The sequence below is a fragment of the Anomaloglossus baeobatrachus genome, chromosome 1, assembly GCF_048569485.1.
Source record: "Anomaloglossus baeobatrachus isolate aAnoBae1 chromosome 1, aAnoBae1.hap1, whole genome shotgun sequence".
Lineage (NCBI taxonomy): Eukaryota > Metazoa > Chordata > Amphibia > Anura > Aromobatidae > Anomaloglossus > Anomaloglossus baeobatrachus.
The window spans coordinates 747,413,542-747,436,238 of record NC_134353.1 but is presented as its reverse complement, the minus strand read 5'-3'; the positions used below and the strand labels follow the sequence as shown (position 1 = coordinate 747,436,238).

General features: G+C 40.7%; 1 protein-coding gene across 8 annotated transcripts in view; it reads right to left on the bottom strand.

The window, feature by feature from the left end:
- The window catches only part of KDM2B (lysine demethylase 2B), a 244,672-nt gene that overhangs the window by 14,823 nt on the left and 207,152 nt on the right, over window positions 1-22,697 (bottom strand). For 6 of the 8 annotated variants that reach the window (XM_075323468.1, XM_075323486.1, XM_075323512.1 and 3 more), the window contains 5 exons: window positions 19,934-20,020; window positions 11,498-11,764; window positions 9,807-9,845; window positions 5,357-6,015; window positions 3,516-3,679 (listed from right to left, as the gene is read on the bottom strand). In XM_075323468.1, the coding sequence (XP_075179583.1) occupies window positions 3,516-3,679; window positions 5,357-6,015; window positions 9,807-9,845; window positions 11,498-11,764; window positions 19,934-20,020 (1,216 nt within the window). The remainder of the gene's footprint in view (window positions 1-3,515; window positions 3,680-5,356; window positions 6,016-9,806; window positions 9,846-11,497; window positions 11,765-19,933; window positions 20,021-22,697) is intronic. The other 2 variants (XM_075323476.1, XM_075323495.1) reach the window with 2 other exon arrangements.

The following is a 22,697-nucleotide window of genomic DNA, read 5'->3' as shown; positions in this document are numbered from 1 at the left end:
GTGAGCAAAGTGTCATTAGCACATAGTATCCGATTGTCTTGTGCGAGAGAATATACGCTAGTGTGCACAAACGCTCAAAATACAAGAAAAACTGATTAACATTGTGTACTCAAAAATAATAAAAAAAAACAATAAAACCAAAGCTCTCAGTTCCAGTGCAATAAAAAAATAAAAACAAAAGAAAAAAAAAAAAGCTATGGGTCACAGAACTTGGAGACAAAAAAAAAATAATTTTTGTTTTAGTTTTTACAAATTTCTGATTTGTTTTTTCACCACTAAATTAAAGGTAATGTTTCATGGAATTCAACTATAAGGCTATGTCCGCACATGTATGTCCTGGTTGACAAATAAAATGCAGCGTTTTGACAGCAGTAAACACTGCGTGTGCCTAAAAAAAATGCATCCAAAACGCTGCATTTTCAATGCGTTCTGGATGCCTTTTTGATAGTGCACTCCCACAGACAGAGCGAGAGTGGGTGGAAAATGCAACCAAAACGCACAAAAGAAGTGACATATTGCTTTTTGAAACACATCGATTTTGTCAAAATATTTGGCATCCAAAACGCTGCGTTTCAAAAAGCAACGTGCACATTGAATTTGCTGACTTCTCATAGACTTTGCTGGGGACGCACAACGCATGCATTTTGACAATGACACGCTGCTGTTTGAAACGCAACCAAAACGCAGGAAAAATGCACGTGTGCGCACATAGCCTTATACTGTGGCTGCCTCAGCAGTAAACTTTGCACTCCCATTGAGCTGACTAGGTCACATCTGTAGGTGAAGCCAGGCGTTATTTGATTGAAGCCCTATGCTGTGCACCTTAATTGTGGTGATATTAACAGTGTTCAGATCACAGCAGTTGCAAGTGAGCAAAGGTCTGTACACCAGGACTGAGGCAGGGATTTCATCCAGCGACATGTACCCACCACTGGATGAAATCACCGCTGCAGTGCTGGTGCCCAGACCTTTGCTCACCAGTAAGTACAGTAATCTGATTAGAGTAAGATATCATTGCAGAGCGCAGATTACAGTAATAACCAGAGAACACTCATCAGATCCAAGCACTGCAGTTGTGAGTAAACGTTACTGGATGAAATCACCGCTGCACAGCTGGTGCTTGGAACTGATCAACACTTATTACGGTGGTCTGCACTCAGCCCCAATGAAATGACAGCTACATCCAGATCACAGCAATTGTTTGTAGAGCCATTTTTCTAATCCCTTCATGTGTGATACAGTCCAAGTAACAATATATCTAACCCGATCATATCATAACAGTCTGTTGAGCTATTTGTCTAATTCTATAATGTGTGATTTAATCCACATAACCATGAATCTAAACCAAGTCATGTATTGAATCTTATAATGCGTGATATGCTCATAGCCTTGTATTTAATCCTATTATGTGTTATACAGTCTGCTGTGTGTGATACTGACTGCTAAACTGTGTAATTACTGTGATATGATCCCTGCAGCCGCTATGATATGACTGCTCCACTCAGATCTCTGTAAAGACCAGTAAAAAGTGCAGCGCCACACAACAAAATCAGTGCTGCTAGCTATCCATGGGGATACTGTTCCATCTAAGTATCGCATTGCGGTCACCAACAAAATGGCGCTGCACTGTGATACTAAACTTCATCCTCCCTTCTCCTCTTGAAAACATCCAGAAGGGGAGGGGGAGGGGGGGGGGGGGAAGTGACGTCAGACAGATGCAAGCAAATCCTGCCCACATTTACTCCAGTCACAAGGACACCAGGGAAGAGAATGTGAGGAGGAATCTTGTATAATGAAGACTTGGAAGATAGAAGATATAAAAAAAGTATTTTTGCCGAACAACCCATCATCCAGGTATGGCTAATTTCATCTTTAAGCCACCTGTATGCCAATATTAATAACTAAAAATATGCAAAAGGGTGACAGATTCTCTTTAAGTTACAGGTCCATAACTGCTGTCAGTTTAGTAGTGCCACACTGGCTCAGAGCTTTACATGCACAATACAGCAGATAACTACAACACTTTAGATGTTGCACTATGGTGGCCATCTACATACATAATTGCCAATTGTGTCTGTCACCCTATTCCGCCATGCACCGTGGCATTGTCAGGTGTGCAGGCGCAGTTCGAACTGCACGTGCGCACGTAGCGGTGACGTTACCACTCTTCCCACATACGCAATGCACGTATACACTGAAGACAGACAGACAGACAGACAGACAGACAGACACACACACACACACCTATCCCTAGCGATGCGGTCCCCGGCACTGAAGTCCCCTGCGCTGCTCCTGCTTCCAGCTCTTCAGTGCAGTGAATATTCAGTTAGTATAATGAGCGGAGGTCAGGAACGGGAGGCAGCAGAGCCGAAGACAGCATCGCTGGATACAGATGAATATAGAGGGAAGGGAGAGAGAATGCACACACACACACACACACACACACACACACACGACAGCGTACAGCCATATACACACACACACACACACACACACACACACACACGTACACAGACGACATGTACATACAGCGTACAGCCATATACACACACACGTACACAGACGATGCGTACACAGCGTACAGCCATATACATATACACACACACACATACATACAAAAACGACACGTACACACTGCGTACAGCCATATACACACACATGTACACACACACACGTACACAGATGACACACACACAGCACAGCTCAAGAAACACAACACCAGATACCAATATACAACACACAAGGAAGAGAGTGCGCAGGGGTAAAATATGTTAAATGACGCAACATATACAATACACAAATGCGGAACGATGACATACAACAAATATGTTGGAAAGCGCAAACAGTGTGACACATGTCAACTGCTCCACTAACATTAGACAGGTTTTCATTTCACTGCTCTCCCGAGAGCATCGGGCCTATTTCTAGTAACTGATAAATGTCAGGTATAAAAGACCAGTTTTGACAGTATCTTTCAAAATTTCAAGCAAACGATCATTCACAATAACAGTAGACTACTTTATGACTAAACCGTGAAATGTGGTTAGAATTTCTTTAGCTGCTGTATAAAGGCTACACGATGAACTGATTACAACCATTTCCCACTTGCACGTTTTTTTAAAGTTAACTGATTTGATATCTTAATAGCACAAATGATCCTTCAACATTATTCTGGATGACCCTAATATTGTGTGTGTACTGAGGCTTAGGGATCTTTTTCAATCAAATATAAAAATTAGCAATCAAAATATTTTTTTCCCATATAACTACTGTGTTTATGTGAATTACTATTCTGACAATGTGAACAACTTGTAAAGAGGATGGGGAAATACAATAGTATCCAAAACACATCCCATATTCATACTATAATGCTGAGTTGCTATAACGGATTTTTTTTATTAATAAAAATGATTTCTTCTTTTTCAGTAAAGGGAACCCAACCTGTGCACCCAGTTTAAAACATCAATATGCATTAATACATATCTGCCCAGTTTCCAAGATTGACGGCTGAATACCTGGGAGCCTGTTCATGAGCCAGCTAAGCTGTTTTTTCGATATATTGGTCCAGCTTAGATCTAAGGACACTGGCTGTCTTCGGATTATCCCACTGAGCATAAGAGGAGTGATGGATTTGCAGCGGTTTAGGTCAATGTGTGTCCACAGTCTTTTATCACAACACCTATAATAAAAAATACAAAGCTATTAAGAGATATTTCTTTACATGCCATCGATCGGAAATAGCAATGTGTTAAAGGGAATCTGTCGGCTGATACATGCTGACCAAACCATGTTTAGCGTGTATCAGCCATGAGCTGTATGATCACAGCCATGTATGTTTAACTCTGAAACGCTGCGGTGTTTCAGAGAAAAATATACTTTTAGCGGCGCTATTGACTACTCGTACAGGCGGGTCCCGGCGGCTTCTCTCTGCCCGCTGACGGTGACTGACAAGTCTCTGCCTGTACGTGTGTATAGGCAGAGACTTGTCAGTCACTGTCAGCGTTTTAGAGTTAGCCACTGGCTGTACGATCACAGCCATGTATGTTTGACACATGATGCCTATGGTTTGGGCAGCATGTATCCCCTGACAGGTTCCCTTTAAAGTTCTTGATATATTTATCAGCAAGAACTTTGAGAAAAATCAACCAATAAACAAAGCCACGGCCGGTTTAAAAAATAAATAAATAAATAAATAAAAAAATAATAAAATCTGAAAAGCAAACTGGGACTTAATTTTATTAGGTATGTTAGTGTCCCCTTTATGCTATAAAAGTGTCTAATCTTGAACTGGGTAAATATGTTTTATACATTGTAACTGCAAAATATATCCATGGTCTAACATTATATTATATAATTAAGTTTTTTTAAAATGCTAAAATAAAACTATGTTTCTACTTCTTGAATATTGATACTTTACTCCCATTTACAAAGGACACAACACAGCCTGAAATAGATAACATAACTCCCTTTTAGGGCATGTTCACACATGGCATTTTTTTTATGCTAAAATACCTAATTAAAAAAATTTGAACAGGAGCAGAAAAATGCAGTTGGAATTATGGGCTGTTCCTGTGTGAATTATTTGTTGTTTTCTTTTTGGTGTTAACTCATTTTGATCTCAATGGAGAAAAGCCCGCAGTAAAACAGCACTAAAAATTGACATGAAGATTTTAAGTTAAAAAGAAAAAACAAACCACCACAGGTAAAAATCGGAAGGAAAAAAAAAAAAAAAAAGTGTGAATGAGGTTTTATAAATTGTATCTATCTATCTGTTTTGCTGTTGTAACATGCTGTTTTTTTCTGCACAAAAACTGCACCTAGTAAACAAGCCCTTACTCTCGGAAGCAAACGGTTTTATAGCAGTTTCAATACAGAAATTTATTTTTGAAGCAAGTCCTTAAATATGGAAGCCGAAGTGGATGAATGCCGAGGTGCATGGATTTACTGGAAAGAGCACAACACTTCTTCCTTCATGATGGGCACTTTGGCATTTCGGAGGCATCATGTGCTGGAATGCTGTTGGGTGAACATTGCAGAATACATTTGGTATATTGCACTAGTATGTATAGATTAAAGTGGGTTTCAATTAATTAGAGGGGTTCTGAAAGGTCAATAACTGAATATACAGAATGCACAAGCTTGATGCTATCATATATAATTATTCTGCTGAGGCTGCAGTAAACCATTAGACTAACTTACTATGTGCCATCTGACAATGGAAGAGCCGACCAATCCCCACAATATGCTGCCCTTACCTAGCACAGAATAGCCTGGTCTGCTTAAAGTACGCACAGCACAACACAATGATGACCTATTTAGTAAGTCACTGAACACAAGAAAATAGAATTTTGATTACCATCTATTCCAAGTTTTGCAGACTCTCATACAGATGCACAAATCCCTGTGGCTGAGGTAGCTAAAGATGGCCATCCAGACCTCTCTCTGCATCACATGAGTGGCACCATTCTCCAGAGGTAGCGAATCCGGAGGCGGGCTGATTGGAGGAGGCCTTATTACATGGCGCTCCATCTGCATACATTTGGGAGGTGATAAGGAAGGAGGAGGACGTGTAACTCTTGGTGTGCTTCTTGGGCTTGGGTACGGCTGATGCCTGTACTCCTTTGGTGTCCCATTCAGTTTAGTGAATCGATGCACTCTCTCCCCATTACTGTTTATACATTTTCTGGACTCCTCGCCCTCACTCTCTGGTTCAGATTTGATGGGATGATGGTTCTCATTAGCTAAGCTGTTCTCAGTTTTTTGTATCTCTTGGTTCAGTTCCTTGCTCAATTCTTTACTCAATTCTTTGTTGAAAACTTTTCTTTTCCTTCGGTTTTTCTTCTTTTCCTTCAGCTCTTGACCTTCAGTGCTGGGACCAGCAGTTGGCGAGCTCGATCTTGACTGGTCACTTTCTCTAGGTTTTGGAACTGTCTCTTGTAAATCATCCTCAGGCTCTTGTTTTATGCGCCTTAACGTCTTGGCCATGAGTGATTCAGGTGTCTTCCAAGGTCTCTTCTAAAATAATAATAAAAATGACAGTTTAATTTAATTTAGATGGGGAAAACGTAGCTCTGTTAAAGTACTATAACAACTTACAATAACAGGATGGAACAAGAACAGGAATCCTACAATATGTGCTACTTTTAGTACAGGACATAATATAGCTCTCTCAATAAATCGATAGCTGGAATAGATAGTCTGGACCAACGCTGTCTTTTCTCTGCTAGTTGGGGGTCACCACTACTGGAACCCCATGGATCAGGTTTATACATATATGAAAGTCTTAAGATTCCCTCAGTGACTTATGGATTTGATGCTTCAGGTAGAATGTGTCCTCCTATCCTCTCAAATACATTATATCTCCTTTCCGCTGAAGCCAGTATTCGCCTTTCTGACCAGACTAGCTTTTTCAAAATCTGACATGGTGCTACTTTGTGTGGTACTAACTCTGGAATCCTTCAACATATCACAGGCATTCTGAAACTTTTTTGTGACACATTCTAAATTTATATTGGCCTAAATTTACCACTAACATAATTTAAGTTTATGAAAATATCAGATTTTTTAGGATTATAGAGAAGTTAAAAATTTTAAAGAATTAGAATTTTTGTGCCCTTATAAGGACCTTTCTCCAAATGTTTCATATTGAACTAGACACAATGTAATAGTGGCTGCAGAACGGAATACAACTTTTTTTTTTTTAAATGTTGCCTCTCCAGTATTTGTCCCCTAATGAGTTATTTTTTGTTAAGTCCAAGTGGGTGCTATCAGTTTTCACTGAGGTGTGTACTTCTCCCTGTATGAAGCTGACCAATCATAGGCAGGCAGCAACACTCAGGGGAAAGATGAACACGCGCCCATCTCAGTTTACAGCAGGTTTCTCAGTGTGCGGGATGTGCAACAACAGACAGCCCTGAGCTCCCAGTCTAACGTCCTGCATGAGTCAGTATGGGGAAAGAGGCAGTGCAGCTGAGCTTAGATGTGTCACATTACAAACCCTTCCACGGGCTCTCCTCATCTTAACACCATCAGCTCTCCTGTACTCACGCCCCCTTTCCCCTCCAAACTGTCTGTCCTGATCTGTCTCAGTAATCACACTCGAGTCAACAGAGGCTGGATCCAGTCCAAAATGACTCAATCTGCCTCATAGTGAATGGCTCCGTAAGGGAATTCATGTGAACCTGGTTTTTCTGCATTTTAGACAAACTCCAACATAACTGTTTAGTGTAGAGCACAGGGCATGTGATACTGGCCTTATTCTGATTTTTAGGAGGCAGAATGAAGAAATTAATAGCAATTTAGGAATTCATACACTATTCCTCATATGTATAAATGATTACAGAAAATTGTTCTTCAGATCTGTATAATTATGGCAATACCCGACATTTTTTATGACTTGATACTATTACACACTAAACTTTATATATATATATATTTTTTTTTTACATACTTTTACACTTTTCTGCTGACAATATGAGATTGAAACAGCACTTCATGAATTGTTTATTAGATATTTACAGGATTTCCTGTGTGATATAGGTTTTAAATCAGCTTTATTCTTCAGGTCTATAAGATACATCATTTATATACATTTTTTTTTATTTTGCTACTTTTACACACTAAAACCAAGAATTTTACGTATATGTGGCAATTTATATAAATATCCCAGATATCAAGAGAATAAAAAGAAATAAATATAAATCAATGTATGTCTCTTAAAAAAAAAAAATCTACATTGATTTATATTGTTATATTTAATTACCGTATTTTTCAGACCATAAGACGCACTTTTTCCCCCCCAAATGTTGGGGGAAAGTGGGGGGTGCGTCTTATGGTCTGAATATAGGGCTGCAGGGAATGAGGGTACTGCGGTGGAGCGGGTCATCGGGGCACGAGCAGGCTGTAGCAGCTTGCCGTGACCACGTGGACCCGCTCATTTAATATGCACGCCCATCCTCCCGCCCATCATCTCTCAACGCTGAAGCCGGAGCTGACAGGTGGGTGGGGTGATGGGCGAGGGATAAACAGCCCGGCCCGCATGATCACCCCTGGCAACTGCAGCCTGGAGTGATCATGTGCGGCTGTATTCACTGCCCCCCGCACATCATCATCAGTGCGGGGGGCAGTGAATCAGTACACATTACTCACCGTTCCCCCTGCAGCACCGCAATCTCCTCCTGTGTCCTCCGGTCAGCTGACTTGCATGGAGACTAGCGTGTCCACACGCAGCCGCCGGCACAGACAGGAGATCGCGATGCTGCAGGGGAACAGGGACGGCTTCACTCAGCGGCGCTGCCGCTGACAGACGGTAAGAGGAGCGGTGCTGCAGGGAGTGAGGTGAGGTAAGGCGAGTATGAACGTTTATTTTTTTTTATGTGCCACAGGATGCAGCCATACACCAGGATGATGGGGGTATATGAGCAGGATAGGGGTTTATTATGAGCAGGCTGGGGAGTATATGAGCAGGCTGGGGAGTATATGAGCAGGCTGGGGAGTATATGAGCAGGCTGGGGAGTATATGAGCAGGCTGGGGAGTATATGAGCAGGCTGGGGAGTATATGAGCAGGCTGGGGAGTATATGAGCAGGCTGGGGAGTATATGAGCAGGCTGGGGAGTATATGAGCAGGCTGGGGAGTATATGAGCAGGCTGGGGAGTATATGAGCAGGCTGGGGAGTATATGAGCAGGCTGGGGAGTATATGAGCAGGCTGGGGAGTATATGAGCAGGCTGGGGAGTATATGAGCAGGCTGGGGAGTATATGAGCAGGCTGGGGAGTATATGAGCAGGCTGGGGAGTATATGAGCAGGCTGGGGAGTATATGAGCAGGCTGGGGAGTATATGAGCAGGCTGGGGAGTATATGAGCAGGCTGGGGAGTATATGAGCAGGCTGGGGAGTATATGAGCAGGCTGGGGAGTATATGAGCAGGACATTACCCCCATAACAGAGTCAGCAGCAGATCCTTGCCCCATAACAGTGTGTCATGACCAAATTTTTTGCTTAAAATTTTATTTTCCCATTTTCCTCCTCTAAAACCAGGGTGCGTCTTATAGTCCGAAAAATACGGTATTTATATTTTTCTATATTCTCCTGATATCTGGGATATTTATATAAATTGCAGCACTTACATAAAATTCTTGATTAATGCACATCATCATTTTGGGGTGTTATGCTCATACCACCATTTTTGTAATTGCCTGCAATGTTTTTGTTTTTTTTAATCTATATGTTTTGTATTTTTCTATTCAATAAACGTAAGTTTTAATACACAATTTGATATTGTCCAGGTACAATATTGATGCATCACTTACTTGGATGCTGAGATATTATATATATATATATTTTTTTTTTTTTTTTTAACAAAATCACTATTTTATGGGCTGCAGATCTACCAGCTCTCTGAATGTGGATGTCTGTATAAACTCCCACACCACGAATGTGCAGCTGTACACAAAGCTGTCAACCAGTGGTGGGGCGGGGTTGACAGAAAGTAGTGCTTCCAGAGGTGACTGTGCAAGCACTTGCTCGTGTGCCTGGAGGATCATCATGACATTCCTGTACATCATATTGTGGGAACAGCTTCCCTATACTGGCATATTAAACAAGATATTGCAAGCAAATTGCATATATAGGCTACATTTATAATGTGTCTGTATCAAATCTGTTATGAAATAATGGAAACCTCTGTATGAAACTCACATTAGGATGCATTTGACAAATTTATTGACTTTTCATCGGATAAGATAGAATAAGCTACTCATCAGACAATGAACCAACTGATAAAATATTCCCCCAGGAACAAAAATACCTTTTTCTTGAAGAGCTTCTCCTCTTTTCCATGTTTCAGCTGAAAAAGGTAAGAAGCAACCTCATTACATTCTATATACATCAACACTAATGCTAGAGAGAAGACACAAACACATATGATATATATACATTCACTATTTGCAGTATTAAAATCTGTTGCAGATACGGAGTTACAAACGTTGAGTAACATATGTGTATCTTTCCCCCCCCATTCAGTAGAATGGGTGAAAGGCACTGCAAAATTTGACATACTGCTGATCTGAAACTACTTCTAATCTGCAAGGAAAAACAAGCAGCGTGAGCATGAGATTTTAGAAATATTCACTTTGCTGGTACTGCAAAATGCGCCATTTTTTCAGCAAGTAAAAAAAGCATAAAAAAATGCCACTTGTGCACATACAGAGAGAATCTGCCTGGCTCTGAATCATGATCTATCTCAACATCCACATTGTAACTATGAGGGTTGAATGAAAAGTAATGCCTCCAACTTCGTAACTTGGCTTTTGATGGGAATATTTTAATAAATCAAACGCAGAAATAATCATTAGAATGTGCTTTTTAATTACCGATATTCACTTTTCCACATAATCACCAAACAATTAGATACGTTTCTGCCAAGGATGAACAAGTTTTCTGAAGCCGTCACGGAGGAAGTCAACACTCCGTTTCCGAACCATGCAGAAATTCTTGCAATCGTTCAGAATCTGTCAGCGTTTCGCATGTGTAACAGCTGTCACAGGACGTCCAACTCTCTCGTTGTCACACAAGTCAGATGTTCCCGCTGCCTCACCATCTTTAAACTTACTGGCCCAACGAATCACAGTGCTCACATCAACACAATCACTATAAGAGGCTTGCGTTCCCTGATGAATTTCCTTCTGGGTGACACTTTCTGATGTTAAGAGTTCAATGACAGCACGTTGCTTAAATCTCACTGACAGACCGTCTGGCAGGGTTCCATTCTTTACACTGTAACAACACAATCATTCATTGCCAAGGCTTCCGCCAACTGGAGCTGTAGAGGAGAATCTACTGAACAGTCCAGTACCTGCCGCATATACCAGTGCTACCATCTGCTGAATTCTGAAGGTGGAGGCATTACTTTTCATTCAACCCTCGTAGCTATGTTCAGGGTAGGCTGTGGACTATTGCGTAGCTCTATTCCATACCGGACTACACTGAGATGACAGAATCAGTAGTATAATGGGGACAGAGGTGCAGGCACCTGCCTGTGACTTATGAAAAATGTGGATTTATTGTGCAGCAAATCAGTTGTACATATTTTTTGTTGCAATTTCCACATTTACTGCTCATGACCAAGTTTAAATAGATTTGGTGAACGGTAATAAAATAACGAGAAACAAAAAGGCAAACATATAAGATCGTATCAATAAAGAATTAACAAATTTGTGCTTCCAAATAAAATACATTTACAGACTAACATCAGTTTATTGCCTCTAATATAAAAAGGAGAAAAAAAAAACAAAAAAAAACCATGTAAAGACTTGGGTTAAAACTAGGCATAACAGGGTTGTGTAAAGAAAAATAGTCACGGGGTAATAGTAATAGTTAGATACACTTTTTTCATCTGCAGTGAATCTCTGGAATCTATTCTTGCATCCAAATATCCAATAGCAAAAAAGTTTTTTTTTTTCTTTTTTTTTTTACCTATTTGACCCCATTTATACTAACCCGTTTCTTAACTGCTGGATCCATATTCTTTTCAAGTGGTCTTTTCCTCTTAAAAACGACATCTTCCGGTTTACGTTTTATAATGCCTTCCAGAATTTTCTTTTTTGGTGGCTCCTCCGGGTTCTGCCTGGGGGTCTCTTCCCATTCTTTCTTTTTCACCAGTTCTGTTAATTCTTTATTATCCCTGTTCATCTTTTGCTCCTTTAGCAGAGACCCAGGCAGGTTGGAGGCGTATTTGAATCCTGGACCTCTTTTTTGCTTGTAGGCCAAAAAAGTGAGAAAACACAAACGACTTTATATCTTATGCTTAAAAATGTGACTCCACTTTTGAGCTATACTGATTATTGATCTAGCGGCCAGTCTGCTTGTGAAACTCCAAATCTTTGCCAGTTTTCTTTTTTTTTCCAGCTATAGAAAAGTTTTACTTACAACTCTTACTACAGCCCAGTCACATCATAAATATGTTCAGCTAAATATATTGTCACTTCAAGGGTTTGTCCACTTTTAGGACAATTATTTTTTTCTACATAATTAGGCTGAAAATTATTTTTGCAATTGGGTTTCATAAAAAAATGTGCAGTTTGACTTATAGTCTCTGTTGTATTAAAGGGAATCTGTCACTGGGTTTTTGCTATGTAATCTGAAAGCAGCATGATGTGTGTCCAGAGACCCTTATTCCAGCAATATATCACTTAGGCTCACCTCACATCAGCGGTATTTTGTCGCAATACCGGATCAGTTACAAATGTGTTTCAGTTCAATTAATTTCCAATGGAATCGCAGGCAAGATGCGGTCATATGCGGTTGTGTACGTCATACACAACAGCATGTCACCGCATCTTGCCGCAATTCCATTGGAAATTGAACTGAAACACATTTGTAACGGATCTGGTTTTGCGGTAAAATACCGCTGATGTGAGGTGAGCCTAACTTATAGCAGCGGTTGTGATGTCAGTTTTCTCCGCTGCAGATCTAGCAGTGCTCGGATTGGCAGCTTTCTGTGCATAGGCAGCTAATAAGTGGTGGCGTTACACAGACCAGTTGACTAGAAGACACAAGAGAGTCTTGCAATGATAATCTTCTACTGATAAAACACTAATTTTATTGAAACAGGAACACAGCCTAGTAAGTGACTTATCGCCACATTAGGATCTCAGCCCCTACATCATGCTGCTCTCAGATTACAAAACAAAAAAACTTACAGTTTTGGGCTTAAATGAAAATCCTTGATTGAACGTTTTTTTTTTTTTTTAATTCCACAACGCGTTTCCACATCGGACTGTCATCTTTCTCAAGTGTGAAAACCAACTGTACCTTTTTTTTACACTTGAGAAGGACGTCAGTCAGGAGTGGAAATAGTCAGGAGTGGAAATGCATTGTGGTATAAAAGCTTTTTTTTTTTTTTTTATAATATTGGATCAAGGATCTTCATCTTTGTTAGCCCAGTCCCAAACCATGAACTTTCTTTTTCATTCAAGCATCCTGATGCAATTCATCCCACAGCCACGGGGCGGCAGCAGCAGCCGCCATTATTAATCTTTCACTGGCAGTCTGCCTTAACAACTCCCTCAGGTGAGCAGATTACCTGAATCTTTTTATTAAGGTATCACCCCACGGTCTGGTGCGCTCTATTTCCGCACAGTGTTTATCTAAAGACAAAAAACTGCTGACAAGATTCCCTTTTACCTATTCTCCAGACAGCAATAGACGATACAACACAAACTATAGCAGGCAAACGATGCAACATTTTTCATGAAAACAAAAGGCAAAAATGACTTTACCCCAAATACAAACACCATTAAAGGGTGAGATACTATATACAATTTACTATGCAGTTAGTCAGTGCAGCGTCAAGAGTGAAGTTTACAGGATTATGATCAATTGTGGTGTTAGTCATTTAATGCAGACACGTACAACACTACATATGATGGATCTTTAAGAGGACCTGTCACGGAGTAAAACGTGGCCTGCTCGTGCTCTCATTTTATTCCTGCTGTTTCCACGAGTATTCAGTGTTTCATTTCTTAAGAGGCGCCATGTGGTTAAGGAGATGTTTATGGTTTTTAAAAGGGACGTGACTAACCAGATTCTCTTTGTACGAGTCTGTAAGCTGTTCTGCATCATTACCCCATAAACAACGCCCCCTTAGTAAACACCATGAAAATTACCACTAAACAAAATGGGCCATCTCTGGAACCGCAAGGAGTAAATAAAAAAAAAAAAAAAAGAAGAAGGAGGAGGAACAGAAGGAATAAAAAAAAACAAAACAAAAAAAAACAAAAAAAACACTTGACATGAAATATCTCCAAGATATCGCTAATAAAATATCACAGGAGCTTAAAAAAAAAAAAAAAAGCTAAGATTTGTGGGAGTGCAGAGTGCTGGCCCTTCCCCATTTTCCCCACTAACAAATCTAATACTAATGAGCTATTCTATGGCAATTGCCACCAATATCTAATTATTCCACAAGCCCCTTTTATGAAAGTGCAGCTATGAATGTGGTAGACGTCCATTATATAGAAAAGTCACATCAATTCATTTTCTTGATCATTTTTATCCATTTTTTATAACTATACATCTAATTTCTTCACATTTTTTATAGCATCATATTCCCCACTGTGAATAATCCAGATGTGATTGGCGCTTCAGCAGGCTTCCCGGCTGCAGTCGGACTCTTGGTGCGGGCAATACATATGTGCACAAGGGCTGTGGGAGCATAAAGAGGGAGGGAGAGACACTTCACCAACGATCAGAGAACCACGCCTGCAGTGATGTTTTGGGGGACCTCCCACTTGCTGAAGCCTCTGGGAAATTAAAATCGCCGCAGGTGTGGTTCTATAATGGTCAGTGAAGTGTCTGTCCCTGACCCTTTATATACCACAGCCCTTGTGCGCACATGGATTGCCCGGATCGGGAAGCTCGCTGAAGCACTTATCACAATCTGGATTTTTCCAGTGGTGAATGATGGTATAAAAATGAAAAGTATTTAGATGTATAGTTATGAAAAATGAATTGAAAAAAAAAAAATAAAAAATAAAAAAATAAATCAATCAATTGGTGTGCAGTTTTCTATATAATGGACTTTTAGGCAGTTTGTGGGAAAAGCTGCATTACGGCCATTTAGGCTATGTGCACACGTTGAGTATGTGGCTACAGAAATTTCTTCACTATTTCTATATCTCTTGGCAAAAGAGACGCAGAGAAAAAAAAAAAAAAATGCCACTTTTGCATGCTTTTCTTCCACTACTTTCAATTGTGAAAAATGCAGGCAAAAAAAGCTGAAAGAATTGCTGTAGATTATTTTCTGAACCAAATCTGAAAGGAAAAAAAGTAAACATGCGCACTACACTTAAGTTTTCTCATTGACTGCTGGCATAAGAATTTGCTTGCATGTGACAAAACTGCACTAAAAACACACCGTGTTTACGTGTGGGGCATCTGTACTAAAGAAGGCCATTTGTATTGATTTCTAATAGTTGTCCTAAGTATTTCCAACCACATAAAGCATGAAAACATTGAGTTTAGTGAGCAAAAATAACATCCTTTTTAAATAGTTATGTTTCTGTATAAATTATTTCTCCCCCACTGATAATCCAGCCATAACCCCATTTAAAATTGAATGTTGTTCATTACAATATGGTTTTGATGAGTTTTTAATGATTAGTTTGAAAATATACATTAAGTATGGTGCCCAGGTGACCGATAGGGGATACCATGATTGTACGAATATTTTTTTTTTTTTTTATCTCATGAGAAAGGAAGTCATAAATAGGTGGCAATCTGAGAAAATTGTAACAAACTAGGTTTCTTAGATCGAATGTAACCAAAAAAAAATAATAAAATCTAATATGTACAGTGCTGGGGGGTTACATGTGCTCCATATCCCTCACCACCACCTTGTAACAAAGGCAAGTGAATAATTTTGGCTATTATGCCATCTGAACAAGAGTATCAGTGCAGTAGCAGATGCGGCTTCTCACCATGGAAAGAAATCAGAAGACCGGGGGGCACAGCAGCAATCAACATCCAGACAAGAATTTGTTCCTAATTTTTTCACATTCAAATAAAACTAAATTGTACAGATTAGGTCATTTATATGGTGCATGCGGCTATACATATACACCTGTATTGCACAAACTATATTCAGAGGTACAGTATATCACAAAAGTGAGTACACCCCTCATTTCTGTACATATTTTATATCTTTTCATGGGACGTTGAAGATATGACACTTTGATACAATGTAAAGTAGTCCGTGTACAGCTTGTATAATTTTGGAGTGCCCTCTAAATAACACACAGCCATTAATGTCTAAGCCCCTGGAAACAAAAGTGAGTACACCCATAAGTGAAAATGGCCAAATTGTGCCCAAAGTGTCAAGATTGTGTGTGGCCACTAGAGATCGACGAGCACTAAAATGCTCAGGTATTTGGCCCTGAAGTGCAGCAGGTTCAGACGCTCTGGAAGTGCTGAACTCGAGTAATAAGTATAATCGATGTCAATGATTGGGCAGTTCGGCTCTCCACCCACATACAGCCGGCCAAAAACAGAGCATTTCCGAGAGGAAAGGGGAGTTGTTTTTTTTTTTTTTACACACTACATCCAAAAATGTTGCTTTACCCCCAGTGAGAGCCCTTCGGAGACTGTAAATGGCCCTAACCGGAGTGCCTGCATACATCATGCAGTGAAGCAAGCCTGTGTGTTGTGCTCTTTTAACAAACGAACAATTCAAGCATCCGTGATAGTCAAGCTCCGAGTACCTGAAGCACCCTGATGCTCAAGCGAGTAACGAGCACTGCCGAGCACAATCGCTCATCATTAGTGGCCACCAATATTTTTTAAGCACTGCCTTAACTCTCGTGGGCATGGCGGTCACTACAGCTCAACAGGAGCCACTGGATCCTCTTCCATCCTCCATGATGACATCATGGAGCTGGTCGATGTTAGAGACCTTGCGCTCCTCCACATTCCGTTTGAGGAGGCCCCACAGATGCTCCATAGGGTTTGTGTCATGCTAGGTACAGGGAAGTACCCAGCGAAAGGAAGACACTGTGTCTAGGGAAGGGGGAGATGATGACCCCTGACCAAGCCTACTGCTGGGCCCTGGATTCCCTCACCACCCTACATAGGTCCCACAGCTATGTGCCGAGCAGGATACCTGACCCAGATCTGGACCCTAGGTAGCGAGTGGATGGGATGAGCTCTTCGTCCTCCCCACTAAGAGCTAAAAGACACATAGGCTTAACAAACAAGGGAAAATAAACAACTTCTCTCCAAGAAGATACAGGGAGAGGGACTGCAAAATGCAATGAAGTTACTCTAAAAGATTACAAGCGGACTTCTTGCACTCAGGATCTGTACGTAGTTAGAGCCATCATCAGCACAGACAAGATGGAAATTAGGTAATTTAAGGACACAAACAAAAGTGCTGATTGAAACAGCTGAAAGGGTTAGGAAGTCTGCAGGGACCTAAAGGTAAAGGAATAAACCCCAAGCAGAGGAGATACATAAGATACCATATACACCAAACTGAAATAATAGAAGGTCAGGGAGCAGTTTACACAGCCACCACAGGACTGTGTAACCAATGACACACCTGAGACAGTTCAGATCTGGAGACATGCCTGGCCAGTCCAGCACCTTAGGCCCCCTTTACAAGTCAGTGATTCTGGTACGTATGTTGCAGTTTTTATACGTACCAGAATCACTGACATACGCAGACCCATTAAAATCAATGGGTCTGCGCACACATCAGTGATTTATCAGACTGTGTTTGTGCGGCGCACACGCATGTTTCACACGGACACATGTCCGTTTTTCTCCGGCATTACTGATGTCTCACGGACAACACAGTGGTGTGATCAATGTTACATGAACCAGAGAAAACAAGTATCTGTCAAATAAAATTATTCTTATTCTCACTTGTCTCCAGCCGCTGCTGTCTCCTGCTTCCTCCAGGCTGGCTAATGATGCTAATGAATATTCACTGCACCACTGACCCGGAAGTAACAGGGGCAGCCAGAGACCGTATCATGGGAGACATCAGCACCACAGACAGCAGCGGCGTGGACAGGTAAGTACCTGATCTCAGTGTTTTATTACACATGGCACATGGAGAACACACGAGTGCCAAAACCATGGCACACAGAGGGCCAAATGCATCTTTAACATGTCAGTGAAAAACGTGTGTTTTTCACAGATGTGTGAAAGAGGCTTTATACTCAGTTTTTTTTTAGCAATGCAGTGGTGGTCTTAGAGGTGTGATTAGGGTCGTTATCACATTGGAATACTGCCCTGGTGCCCAGTTTCCAATGGGAGGGGGATCATGCTTCAGTACGTCACAGCACATGTTTGCATTTACGGTTTCCTCAATGAGCTCTAGCTCCCCACAGCCAGCAGCAATCATGCAGTCCCAAACTATGACACTCCCACCACCATGCTTGACGGTAGGCAAGAAACACTTGTCTTAGTACTCTTAACCTGGTTGACACCATCTGAACCAAATAAGTTTATCTTGGTTTTATCAAACCTCAGGACATGGTTCCAGTAATATATGTTTAGTCTGCTTATCTTCAGGAAACTGTTTGTGGGCTTTCTTGTTAATTATCTTTACAAGAGATTTCCGTCTTAGACGACAGCTATGCAGACGAATTTGAAGCAGTGTGCAGCATATGGTCTGAGCACTGACAAGCTGACCCCCGCCCCTTTAACCTCTGCGGCACTTGTACATCTATTTAGAAAAAACAACCTCTGGATAGGACGCCAAGCATGTGCACTCAACTTCTTTGGTGGACCATGGTGAGGCCTGTTCTGGGCGGTCCTGTCTTGTTAAACCGCTGTATGGTCTTGACCACCGTGCTGGAGCTTAGTTTTAGGGTGTTGGTAATCTTCTTATAGCCTAGGCAATCTTTATGTAGAGCAGCAATTCTTTTTTCAGATCCTCAGTGAATTCTTTGCAGGAGGTAACATGTTGAACTTCCAGTGACCAGTTGAACTTCCAGTGACCAGTAAGAGTGTGAGCAATCACACCAAATTTAACACACCCACTCTCCATTCACACCTGAGATCTTGTAACATTAATGAGTCCCATAACACCGGGGAGGGAAAGTGGCTAATTGGGCAAAATTTGGCTATGTTTAGTTAGGGATGTACTCACTTTTGTTGCCAGCAGTTTTGACATTAATAACTCTGTGTTAAGTTATTTAGAGGGCACACCAAATTTACACACTGACTACTTGACATTGCTTTAAAGTGTCATATCTTCAGTGTTGTGGCATGAAAAGATAAAATAAAATATTGATATAGGGTGGACTCACTTTTGTAATATACTGTATATGGCAACATATCCATAAGACTAAAATGGGCAAGACAATCAAAAAAAGGTTTCTTTGGTACATTTTCAGGTTTACACTGTATGACATTTTTGGGATGTATAAATAATTACCAAGTTACTTTAGAATACCCCAAAAGCATAAGCAAGACCTATACATCCTTTGTATTCATTAATGCTCAATGGGAAGCTTATGTAACTGAAAGTTCTTATGTAGATGTCAGATATATATGTCATAGATCTGTAAATGTACAAATTTCAACCTATCCTTATTCTGACCATGTGCTCAAAAAGAGAATTTTCGGTCTTAAAAATCTGCAGAGCATAAGCCTTTGAGTTCATAGCTGGAAATTAAAAGCGGACCCTCATATGTGCAGTTTATACGTCTCTACTTTGGCTTGCAGATCAGCCCCATCCAGTGGGGTTCATCCACATCTCGCTACCTACCAGTTTCTTGGTGGAATAGGCACAGAAACCAAATTCAATAAATGATATCACTTATTTAAGGATTTTTTTAAATCTGTGACTGACAAAGCTGTGGTATTATTAACGACGAAAGGGATTCCACATTGATACTGGGCTGGGTTATCAGTGCAGTGGTTAGCCCTGCTCAGTGCTGTGTCCCAAGGTGAAAATATATGTAAGGATTTACTATGTTCTCCCCTTGTTTGTAAGGGTTTCTTCCCACACTTCTAAAATTCCGTACCAGTCTGTCTTTGATCAAAAACCCTGATGGATACAGTGACAATCTGTAAGTCTTAGTGGAATATGATGGTGTCGCATAAATAAACAAAATAAATCTATTAAAAGAAAAAAAAATCTCGGGACGGGCAACTGGATTTGTCCAAGCCCATTTCTTTGTTCTATTGGAAGATAAACCACGGCTAGTGACTTATTCTCTCCCTATTGAGAACAAGTGTCGATTAGGCCGAAGTGTGACAAAGTGTAAAAGTCCAGCCTTCATGACAATCTTTAAGAGTGTGTTATCTGCTGACCAAACAGTTTGTAGAAAACATTAACATGAAGCCTATAAATTAAATATGAACTCCCTCCGCCTGTAGTACATTGGACAACATTACATCTCCAAGGAGCTCCTATATACTCACTTTCCCAGTCTTCCCAGCATGGTTACATTTTGGACATTCCCAGCAGTTTGGAAGTTCATCATTCACCACGCCATCAGATTCCTTAATCTGCACAGATGTGTAAAGTAGACATGCAGTTATGTGAGGTTACAGAACAACCTGTTATGGGCCCAGAGAGAACTGGTGCAGCCCTCAAAGCCAAAGCAGATCAATGAAGTCATTGTTTTTCTTATTTAAAAGTGGAAACCTTTGAAGCACTGCTCTGGCGTTTTTTTTTTTTTTTTGTTTTTTTTTCAATGCTGTTGTGATGCTTTAAACCCAAGTCCCCTGCCACCGGACTTATACTTTATTGTCTTCACCTTTTTTCAGTCTTGCTCAGGTACAGCAATGCCATCTTGTGCCCATAACATCTCACTAGCCGAGAGTCAGAAGTTACATCGCAAGTGCTCAATTCAAGTCTATGAGAGCCAGAACGAAGTTATCAGAGCCTTGTATTGAGCTGTAACCTCTGGTGAGCTCCATGACACACTGGAGCTGCCGTTAGGTCACAAATCGCCAGAGACCGACCGGAGCGACACTGAAAAAAAGATGAAGACGACAGAGGGTGAGTGTGAGGCTGGATTCACACGATGGTATGGCATCTGATGGGAGTGCATCAGATTTGATATGCTAATGAACCTCGGCTCCCGCTGTGCTGCCAGTGTGAGCCGAGTATCATGCAACTGCGATCCCATCCTGCAATCAGATAACAGCTGCAGAGGAGAGGGAGTGATTAATCTCCCCATCTCCGCCATTGTCAGCTGATGCGATTATCGCACTGCACTCGAATATCATCCAAGTGCAGTCAGATGTTTCACTCGCACCCATAGACTTGTATGGGTGCGAGTGACACGGCTCTCACTGACAATCCCAGTATGCTGCGACTTTACTCTCATCCAGAGTCTGGATGAACATCTGTTCTCCCACATTGAATAACATTGGTCTGAGTGCAATGCGAGATTTTCTTGCATTGCACTCGTCCGATTCATACGCTCATGTGAGCGCACCCTAAGACAGGAGGCACGGGACTTCGGTTTAAAGGAACACTCCAGCGCTGGAAAAAAAAACAACTAAAAACAATAACGCTGGAGAGGTGCTTTAAGAGAACAACTGCTAATAATTGGTAATTGTATTCAAGGTTAGTTGATAAAGTTACAGATATTGCATGATATTTGGTCCTCCTGGACCTTTTTTGCTCATCCATAGCATGGTCAGATTGTAAACGACTGGCAATAAAGATTAGGTTAACAGAATATATTAAAGAAATATAATGAGCTCGCAATGAGCCTGAGATCACTATGGAGAATAACTACAGCATTCCTAGATGACACATGTACCTCAATCTGTGTGAATGTTAAAATATTATATCTAGATTCATGTTATGTCACTAGAAAATTTTGTGATAAAAAATTGTTTAAAAGAACTGAAGTCCTCAGTGGTTGATACCTTTTAACGGCTAACTGAAAAGATGGTAATAATAGCAAGCTTTCGAGACTACTCAGGTCTCTTCATCAGGCATGGTATCATGGCTAACACTGTACAAAGATATATTTTACCTGTATCATTTTGTGATGTAATTCTCTGATGCCAATGTAAATGATTTAATAAAGAACAATGTATTATAACAAAAAAATTGTTCTACCGCCCAAAGTTTAGTAAACCCTTTAGGCTAAGTTCCCACAATCAGTATTTGGTGAATTTTTGACGATGTGTATTTTCTTTGAACAAAAAATGCAGCAAAGTGGATGGGGCTGATGGCACGCTCATGACCACTGTTTTTTTTTTTTTATGTTGCAGAAACTGACCTGGGGTGAGTTTTTGAAATCTTTAATATGTCAATTTCTCTTGGGGTAAATACATGTTTACTATCCAAATTTTCCCTACAGACTTAAATCAGGTAAGGAGAATCCGCAAATGCATTTAGTGCGCTTTTCCAGTGGAAAGACTCTAAAGACGCATGTAATCCACACATTACTAATAAGGTTTTATCAAAGCAAAGTAAGATGTAGTATCTAAAACAAAGCAGTTTATTTAAGAATGACATACCAAAAGGACGACAAAAATTGCAGATGAAAAAAAAATTCGTTAAAATAAGCAATGAAAATATGCAAGTAACCTAATCTAGGTAATTTTTGCAGAAATGCTACAGAAAATTTGCAGCATAAAAATATGCACTAAACACTTGTCATGGGAACTTATCCTTAGAGGAGTAAAAATATATAAAAAAAAAAAAATGGAGCAAAAAAGGAGTGTCTTTAATCTCAAAAAAAGCGAAATCAACCGTAGGGATTCCGATTTGTAAATGTAATTGTAACTGATGGTAAAGTGAAGCTTAAATCTCTCAGCTTAACCAAACCATGGAAAACAACTTTAGACGGGCACAGTCATTTTCTGCATAGGTCCTGGCAGAAGTCAGAATTCTGCATTAGGCTGCTTTCACACATCCGATTTGTGCTGAGCGGCAAAATCCGGATCAAAAACCTATGCAACGGCCTTTTCTCTTCAAGACACTGGAGGTCTTTGGGATCTCGGGTGGCTTTATGCGGGCCTTGAAGTCCCTGTATAGCGCTCCTACGGCCTCTATCAAACTCCCCCTCCACATCTCTAAGCCTTTTCTCATCTCCAATGGCACCAGGCAGGGGTGCCCCCTGTCCCCCCTCCTTTTTGTGCTATGCATAGAGCCCCTCGCGGCCTCGGTCAGGAGCAACCCAGACATCTCGGGGGTCCTGGTCAGGAATAAACCGTT